Here is a 9,307-nt window from a genome sequence, read left to right as displayed (position 1 = left end):
TGACGTGGTCCTGTTGGCTTCATCTGGTCGTGATCTCCAGCTCTCGCTTGAGCAATTCGCGGCCGAGTGTGAAGCGGCTGGGATGAGAATCAGCCCCTCCAAATCTGAGACCATGGTCCTCGGCCGGAATAGGGTGGATTGCCCTCTCCGGGTCGGGAGTCAGGTCCTGCCTCAAGTGGAGGAGTTTAAATATCTCGGGGTCTTGTTCCTGAGGGAAGGATGGAGTGCGAGATTGACAGGCAGATTGATGCGGCATCTGCAGTAATGCAGTAATGAGTTTCCTCCGCAGGGTGGCCGGGCTCTCCCTTAGAGATAGGGTGAGGAGCTCGGTCATCAGGGAGGAGATCAGAGTAGAGCCGCTGCTCCTCCGCATGGAGAGGAACCAGTTGAGGTGGCTCGGGCATCTGGTCAGGATGCCTCCTGGACCTCCCTGATGAGGTGTTCCAGGCACATCCCTCTGGGAGGAGACCCCGGGGAAGACCCAGGACACGCTGGTGGGATTATATCTCTCGGCTGACCTGGGAACACCTCAGGATCCCCCCGCAGAGTTGGCAAATGTGGCTGGTGAGAGGGAAGTCTGGGTTTCCCTGCTTAGGCTGCTGCCCCCGCGACCCGACCCCAGATAAGCGGCAGAAGATGGATGGATGGAATCTAATTATGAATATATTTCAAATAATCAGCTAATCATACATTTTCAGTTTGCACATAGGTAAAAATATTTGACAGCCACTGCTTTGACTAAATGGTAGAAGACTAGTTTATGAACGTAAAAGGAAAATTATGGGAGTAGTCTTGCTTGACTTTTCTGTGGTGTTTAATATTATTGACCATGAGTTATTGTAAAGAAAACTAAGATGTTCTGGTTTCTCTAAGCCTGCATTATAATAGATGGAAAGTTATTTGACTGCTAGAAAGCAAATGGTGTTCTTTAATGGAAGCTATTCTGAAGTTAAACATGTCAAACACAGAGTCCTTCAAGAAAGCTGTCTTGGTACAGTCCTGTCTACAATTTTTACTAATGATTTTCCAATAGTATTAAAAAATGACACGTCAGTGTTTGCAGATGACGCCACAATGTATTCAACAGAAGAGACAATTACTGACTTAATGTGAATCTTGATTGTGAATTGAAGCTGATTGTAGATTGGATCGACAGTAACAAACTGAGTTTGAATGTGTCCAAAACAACTAGTATTGCAATAGGAACCAAATATTTCTAATGTTCTAAATCAAAACCAGAGTTGGATCTTAAAATAAATAAAACAAGTGGAAGAAGTGAAACTTTTGGGTGTTGCCGTTGAAGACATTATCATGGGATGAACACATACAGGGGTTAGCAACGAAAATGGGAAATACTTTAGCAGTAATTAAGAGATGTGGGAAATATCTGACACAACTATCAATAAAACAGATAATACAAACATCTGTCTGCTCTCATCTGGACTATTGTTCAGTTGTTTGTTCCAATAATTCTTTAAGTCATACAAAACAATTGTAATTGGTCCAAAATAAAGCAGCATGGATGTATATCATGGCCCTGCGATGGACTGTTGAGCTGTCCAGGTGTACCCTGCCTTCTGTCCAAAGACAGCTGAGATAGGCTCCAGCTTCCCCGCGACCCTGAACTGGATTAAGCGGTTAGGAAAATGAATGAATGGACGTATGTCATGTGGAGTACATTATGATGCGTTATGTGTATTTGTTGAGTAGTGTGAATGTATACTTCTAGTATTACCACCATGTAAGCGGTATGGAGTGCAGGAACAATAGCTGCCGCTACACTAAAGCTAAAGGGGATCTTAAATAAACAAACAGCAGTGTGGTTTCCTAGGAAACAGGTTTGGCATCACATCCGTCCAAGCAGTTGGTTTCCCAGGAGACGAGAACGTTGTCTAGCTGTAGTGAAGGTCACAACATCATCATCATTGTGTGCTAAAATGGCCCACTACAGTCTTGCTTTCAAACCAACCCGTTCAGCTGTTCTCCTTCATGTTTACATGTTTATTTACAGTGTCACACTTCAAAACAAACAGATTAACACCTGTTTACAGCGGGATGTAAACAACAAGAAACCCAGCAGTAGAAATAAAAAGAAACACTGAAACCAGTCTGTTATTTACAAATCAAACTTATTGATTAATCTGCCATTAAAACCTTTAAATCCTGGTTCTGGTCGGCCCGCCAGCATGTGTACCTGCCTCTCACCTGCCAGGATAGCCTCTGCCCCCCCTGGACTGGACGACACACTTCTTATGCATCCCATCATCACCTGACAGATAATCAATACATCAGGTCATTGATCCTGTTTCAGGCTTCAGAGTGGGAACAGAGGCTTCTTCTTGGCAACGGGAGCAGAGAGTTCTGGCTAACATCTACCAGAACCTGAGACCAGAGCCCACGTCTGTCTCGCATCCTTGACGTTAAAATAAGAAGTTCCCAGCAGAAGTGTAATGCTGAAATTTGTCCCCCTGGCCGACAGACGTCGTCCCCCTGGCGGACATCGCTCCCCGACAGACGATGTCCTCCAGTGGACATTGGCAGAGAGCGAGGTCCATCAGGAGGAGGGGGTGTGCTGGTTTCAGGCAAAACAAACAGGAAGTAGCGGCGCATGCTCGGCTTATTTACACATGGAGCCAGGTGGTCATGTGACCTGCGTGTGTGTTCAGTCCAGAGCGGCGTGCAGCAGCGTGGCATGTCCTCCGGCCGACTTGGACTTCCTCATCTTCCCGATGGCCCGCTGTAGGTCCGTCTGATGGATGGGACGGATGGACTCCTCCAACACACTGAGAGTGCAGAGATGCCGTTACCATAGCTACAGAACTGGTGTTTGACCAGCATTCACCGACCGAACCGTCCCCCGTCCTCACCTGTCATCCTGATTGTGGACGAAGTCTCGGACACACATCAACGCTGCGTCGCGACACATCTCTCTGAGGTCACTTCCTGAGAAGCCGTCTGTCTCCTTGGCAACATCACTAAGGTCAACAGACATGTCCACCTGGGCAGAAAGAGGGGGGCAGATCAGAACCAGCCAATCAGCAGAGGACGGTCCCACCAAGTCTCAGCGGATCTTATCTGGACCCGGATTCTGTGGTGGACTCACGCTCTCGTTTTCCAGGATCAGTGTGAGGATCTGCTCGCGCTGCTTCAGGCTCTGCAGGGAGAAAACACACGATGAGGTGGCAGCATGACATCAGAGAGGCATCCGTTACCATGGGAATCTGACGGTACCGGCTGGTTGATGTGGAACCTGGTGGGCATCCTCCGCAGGATGGCAGAGTCCAGGTCCTGAGGACGGTTTGTGGCGCCCATAATGATCACCTGACACAGAAAATGCACAAGGTCACAGCCGGGACAAGGAGGCATGAAGCCACGCCCATCCGGCAGGTGTGTGTGTACCTGGCAGTGGTGGTCCGTGTCCAGTCCGTCCCACAGACTCATGAACTGGGCCTTCATCATGGCAGTGGCCTCGTGGTCTGAACTGGACCGACTCCTCAGAAACGAGTCTGTCCAACACAGAGATGCCTGGAGGTCACACCCACAGCGCCAGGCTCCGCCCACCGCTCAGTAAGCTAAATGTGTGCGTTTGTGTGTGCGCGCTCCTCACCGATCTCATCAATGAAGATGATTGAAGGCTGCAGCTTAACAGCCAATGAGAAGACGGCAGCAGCCAGTTTCTGAGACTCGCCGTACCATTTATCCGTCAGCGTGCTCGGCTGCAGGTTGATGAAACGAAACCCCGCCTCCTTCGCAGTTGCCTTGGCAATCAGTGTTTTACCGCAACCAGGGGGGCCGTAGAGCAGCACACCTGTTACCACAGCAACGCAACTGTATTATGGCCTGAACACATGCTTCCTCCTCAGCCTTCCTTTTCTCTCTTTCATTTCATCCTTCCTTCCTACGTTGTCATCCTTTTACTGTGTGTGTTGTCATCCTTTTACTGTGTGTGTTGTCATCCTTTTACTGTGTGTGTTGTCATCCTTTTACAGCGTGTGTTGTCATCCTTTTACAGCGTGTGTTGTCATCCTTTTACAGTGTGTGTTGTCATCCTTTTACTGTGTGTGTTGTCATCCTTTTACAGCGTGTGTTGTCATCCTTTTACAGTGTGTGTTGTCATCCTTTTACAGCGTGTGTTGTCATCCTTTTACAGCGTGTGTTGTCATCCTTTTACAGCGTGTGTTGTCATCCTTTTACTGTGTGTGTTGTCATCCTTTTACTGTGTGTGTTGTCATCCTTTTACTGTGTGTGTTGTCATCCTTTTACTGTGTGTGTTGTCATCCTTTTACAGCGTGTGTTGTCATCCTTTTACAGTGTGTGTTGTCATCCTTTTACAGCGTGTGTTGTCATCCTTTTACTGTGTGTGTTGTCATCCTTTTACTGCGTGTGTTGTCATCCTTTTACTGCGTGTGTTGTCATCCTTTTACTGCGTGTGTTGTCATCCTTTTACTGCGTGTGTTGTCATCCTTTTACTGCGTGTGTTGTCATCCTTTTACTGTGTGTGTTGTCATCCTTTTACTGCGTGTGTTGTCATCCTTTTACTGTGTGTGTTGTCATCCTTTTACTGTGTGTGTTGTCATCCTTTTACAGCGTGTGTTGTCATCCTTTTACAGTGTGTGTTGTCATCCTTTTACAGCGTGTGTTGTCATCCTTTTACAGTGTGTGTTGTCATCCTTTTACAGCGTGTGTTGTCATCCTTTTACAGCGTGTGTTGTCATCCTTTTACAGCGTGTGTTGTCATCCTTTTACAGCGTGTGTTGTCATCCTTTTACTGCGTGTGTTGTCATCCTTTTACTGCGTGTGTTGTCATCCTTTTACTGTGTGTGTTGTCATCCTTTTACAGTGTGTGTTGTCATCCTTTTACAGCGTGTGTTGTCATCCTTTTACAGCGTGTGTTGTCATCCTTTTACTGTGTGTGTTGTCATCCTTTTACAGCGTGTGTTGTCATCCTTTTACTGTGTGTGTTGTCATCCTTTTACAGCGTGTGTTGTCATCCTTTTACAGCGTGTGTTGTCATCCTTTTACAGCGTGTGTTGTCATCCTTTTACAGCGTGTGTTGTCATCCTTTTACAGCGTGTGTTGTCATCCTTTTACAGCGTGTGTTGTCATCCTTTTACAGCGTGTGTTGTCATCCTTTTACAGCGTGTGTTGTCATCCTTTTACAGCGTGTGTTGTCATCCTTTTACAGCGTGTGTTGTCATCCTTTTACAGCGTGTGTTGTCATCCTTTTACAGTGTGTGTTGTCATCCTTTTACAGCGTGTGTTGTCATCCTTTTACAGCGTGTGTTGTCATCCTTTTACAGCGTGTGTTGTCATCCTTTTACAGCGTGTGTTGTCATCCTTTTACAGCGTGTGTTGTCATCCTTTTACAGCGTGTGTTGTCATCCTTTTACAGCGTGTGTTGTCATCCTTTTACAGCGTGTGTTGTCATCCTTTTACAGCGTGTGTTGTCATCCTTTTACTGTGTGTGTTGTCATCCTTTTACTGTGTGTGTTGTCATCCTTTTACAGTGTGTGTTGTCATCCTTTTACAGTGTGTGTTGTCATCCTTTTACAGTGTGTGTTGTCATCCTTTTACAGCGTGTGTTGTCATCCTTTTACAGTGTGTGTTGTCATCCTTTTACAGCGTGTGTTGTCATCCTTTTACAGCGTGTGTTGTCATCCTTTTACAGCGTGTGTTGTCATCCTTTTACAGCGTGTGTTGTCATCCTTTTACAGCGTGTGTTGTCATCCTTTTACTGTGTGTGTTGTCATCCTTTTACTGTGTGTGTTGTCATCCTTTTACAGTGTGTGTTGTCATCCTTTTACAGTGTGTGTTGTCATCCTTTTACAGCGTGTGTTGTCATCCTTTTACAGTGTGTGTTGTCATCCTTTTACAGCGTGTGTTGTCATCCTTTTACAGTGTGTGTTGTCATCCTTTTACAGCGTGTGTTGTCATCCTTTTACAGTGTGTGTTGTCATCCTTTTACAGTGTGTGTTGTCATCCTTTTACAGTGTGTGTTGTCATCCTTTTACAGCGTGTGTTGTCATCCTTTTACAGTGTGTGTTGTCATCCTTTTACAGCGTGTGTTGTCATCCTTTTACAGTGTGTGTTGTCATCCTTTTACAGTGTGTGTTGTCATCCTTTTACAGTGTGTGTTGTCATCCTTTTACAGCGTGTGTTGTCATCCTTTTACAGTGTGTGTTGTCATCCTTTTACAGTGTGTGTTGTCATCCTTTTACAGCGTGTGTTGTCATCCTTTTACAGCGTGTGTTGTCATCCTTTTACAGCGTGTGTTGTCATCCTTTTACAGTGTGTGTTGTCATCCTTTTACAGTGTGTGTTGTCATCCTTTTACAGCGTGTGTTGTCATCCTTTTACAGCGTGTGTTGTCATCCTTTTACAGCGTGTGTTGTCATCCTTTTACAGCGTGTGTTGTCATCCTTTTACTGTGTGTGTTGTCATCCTTTTACTGTGTGTGTTGTCATCCTTTTACTGTGTGTGTTGTCATCCTTTTACAGCGTGTGTTGTCATCCTTTTACAGTGTGTGTTGTCATCCTTTTACTGTGTGTGTTGTCATCCTTTTACAGTGTGTGTTGTCATCCTTTTACAGTGTGTGTTGTCATCCTTTTACAGTGTGTGTTGTCATCCTTTTACTGTGTGTGTTGTCATCCTTTTACTGTGTGTGTTGTCATCCTTTTACAGTGTGTGTTGTCATCCTTTTACTGTGTGTGTTGTCATCCTTTTACTGTGTGTGTTGTCATCCTTTTACAGTGTGTGTTGTCATCCTTTTACTGTGTGTGTTGTCATCCTTTTACAGCGTGTGTTGTCATCCTTTTACAGTGTGTGTTGTCATCCTTTTACAGTGTGTGTTGTCATCCTTTTACAGTGTGTGTTGTCATCCTTTTACAGCGTGTGTTGTCATCCTTTTACAGTGTGTGTTGTCATCCTTTTACTGTGTGTGTTGTCATCCTTTTACAGCGTGTGTTGTCATCCTTTTACTGTGTGTGTTGTCATCCTTTTACAGTGTGTGTTGTCATCCTTTTACTGTGTGTGTTGTCATCCTTTTACAGCGTGTGTTGTCATCCTTTTACAGCGTGTGTTGTCATCCTTTTACAGTGTGTGTTGTCATCCTTTTACTGTGTGTGTTGTCATCCTTTTACAGCGTGTGTTGTCATCCTTTTACAGTGTGTGTTGTCATCCTTTTACAGTGTGTGTTGTCATCCTTTTACAGTGTGTGTTGTCATCCTTTTACAGTGTGTGTTGTCATCCTTTTACTGTGTGTGTTGTCATCCTTTTACTGTGTGTGTTGTCATCCTTTTACAGTGTGTGTTGTCATCCTTTTACAGGCTGTGATGTCATGCGCTGACAACAGAACAGGAAGTGTGTGACATCTGACCTTTGGGAGGCTGCAGCAGTCTGGAGCCCTGGAACAGGTGTCTCTTCTGAACAGGTAAGATTACTGTCTCCTTCAGCTCAGTGATGACCTCATCCAGCCCAGCGATGTCCTTCCAGGTGATCTGTGCACATCATCATCATCATCATCATACAGCTCTTCATCTCCAGGTGGCATGAGAGGATGAGGAGGGTCACCTGCATGCTCAGGGGGTCCACCAGGTGTGCTGCGATGCTCATCTCGTACTCAGACAGCTTCACGTTCTTCACTCCGATCTGACGCATGAGTTTCTCCGCCTGTTCAACGAAGCCCACGGATCAGTTTGGAGATTCCAGCTGGGACCTTCATCTTCATCTTCTGCCGCTTATCCGGGGTGGGGTCGCGGGGGCAGCAGCCTAAGCAGGGAAGCCCAGACTTCCCTCTCCCCAGCCACATTTGCCAACTCTGCGGGGGGGATCCCGAGGCGTTCCCAGGCCAGCCGAGAGATATAATCCCTCCAGCGTGTCCTGGGTCTTCCCCGGGGTCTCCTCCCAGAGGGACGTGCCTGGAACACCTCACCAGGGAGGTCCAGGAGGCATCCTGACCAGATGCCCGAGCCACCTCAACTGGTTCCTCTCCATGTGGAGGAGCAGCGGCTCTACTCTGATCTCCTCCCGGATGACCGAGCTCCTCACCCTATCTCTAAGGGAGAGCCCGGCCACCCTGCGGAGGAAACTCATTTCAGCCGCCTGTATACGAGATCTGGTTCTTTCGGTCACGACCCACAGCTCATGACCATAGGTGAGGGTAGGAACGTAGATCGACTGGTAAATCGAGAGCTTCACCTTCTGGCTCTGGCTCAAGTTCTGTCACCTGTCGTACAGGGACCGGACAGCTCGTACAAGGGGGCTCCTATGGAGTACCCCCCACAGGAGCCCCCGGGGGACACGGTCGAACGGCTTCTCCAGGTCCACAAAGCACATGTAGACTGGTTGGGCTAACTCCTCCCATGCCTGAGTTTTTGCCTTGGCGACAGCCAAAGCCACATTCCGCTTAGCCTGTCGGTACCCATCAGCTGCCTCCAGAGTCCCACAGGCCAAGAAGGCCCGATAGGACTCCTTCTTCAGCTTGACGGCATCCCTCACTGCTGGTGTCCACCAACGAGTCCTGGGATTTCCACCATGACAGGCACCAGGGCAGCTGGGACCATCATTCTCATCTGGGACCATCATTCCCAGGTGGAACCATCATTCCCAGGTGGAACCATCATTCTCAGCTGTGATCATAATTCCCAGATAGGATCATCTTTCCCAGGTGGGACCATCATTCCCAACTATATCATAATTCCCAGGTGGAACCATCATTCTCAGCTGGGATCATCATTCCCAGATAGGATCATCTTTCCCAGGTGGGACCATCATTCCCAGGTTGGACCATTATTCCCAGCTGGAGGAAAACTCACCTGCTTCTGAGCCTCCACCTTCTGCTTCCTGGTGGGGTCGATGGCGTCCACCATCCACTTGATGGTGAAGTAGGTGACGGCTCCGAATATGGTGAGTCTGAAGAGCAGGCCGATGACCTCGTTCCGGCCCAGAGGCCGGGCGATGTTCTCCGCTGGAACCTCTCTCAGAACCATCGTCAGGATCACGAGACTCTGGCTCGCAGACAGGAGAACCAGTTTCCTTACAGCAGAGCTGATGATGGAAAACAGCTGGACAAATGATACAGGTCTGGTTTAGTGTTTCTCACATGTGGTCCTTAGGAACCCCCTCAGGGCCCTGAACAGGCTGCAAACAATCTGACTCAGGTGCTCTGGAGGATGGAGTTGTCTAAAACATGGGAACTCAGACAGGCTGGTTTAAGAGAAGACCTGGAGCTGATGTCTGGTTGGAGGCTGGATGTCGGAGGGAAGATCTTCCCAAGAACTAATTGAATCTTCAGCTTCCAACCAGAGAAA

At 47.4% G+C, this 9,307-nt stretch overlaps 1 protein-coding gene across 4 annotated transcripts in view; it reads right to left on the bottom strand.

The window, feature by feature from the left end:
- Window positions 1-66: 66 nt before the first annotated feature.
- The window catches only part of atad1b (ATPase family AAA domain containing 1b), a 9,826-nt gene continuing 585 nt past the window's right edge, over window positions 67-9,307 (bottom strand). The window contains exons 2-10 of one of the 4 annotated variants that reach the window (XM_079260503.1): window positions 8,813-9,061; window positions 7,569-7,667; window positions 7,375-7,495; window positions 3,608-3,808; window positions 3,400-3,506; window positions 3,232-3,321; window positions 3,104-3,154; window positions 2,868-2,998; window positions 67-2,783 (exon numbers count right to left, since the gene is read on the bottom strand). In XM_079260503.1, coding sequence (XP_079116629.1) covers window positions 2,663-2,783; window positions 2,868-2,998; window positions 3,104-3,154; window positions 3,232-3,321; window positions 3,400-3,506; window positions 3,608-3,808; window positions 7,375-7,495; window positions 7,569-7,667; window positions 8,813-8,986 — 1,095 coding nt within the window. In that variant the 5' untranslated portion in view covers window positions 8,987-9,061 and the 3' untranslated portion in view covers window positions 67-2,662. Of the gene's footprint in view, window positions 2,784-2,867; window positions 2,999-3,103; window positions 3,155-3,231; window positions 3,507-3,607; window positions 3,809-7,374; window positions 7,496-7,568; window positions 7,668-8,812; window positions 9,062-9,307 lie in introns of all 4 variants that reach the window. The other 3 variants (XM_079260501.1, XM_079260502.1, XM_079260504.1) reach the window with 3 other exon arrangements.

The sequence above is a fragment of the Telmatherina bonti genome (assembly GCF_933228915.1).
Source record: "Telmatherina bonti genome assembly, chromosome: 21".
Lineage (NCBI taxonomy): Eukaryota > Metazoa > Chordata > Actinopteri > Atheriniformes > Telmatherinidae > Telmatherina > Telmatherina bonti.
This window is presented reverse-complemented; position numbering and strand designations above follow the sequence as displayed.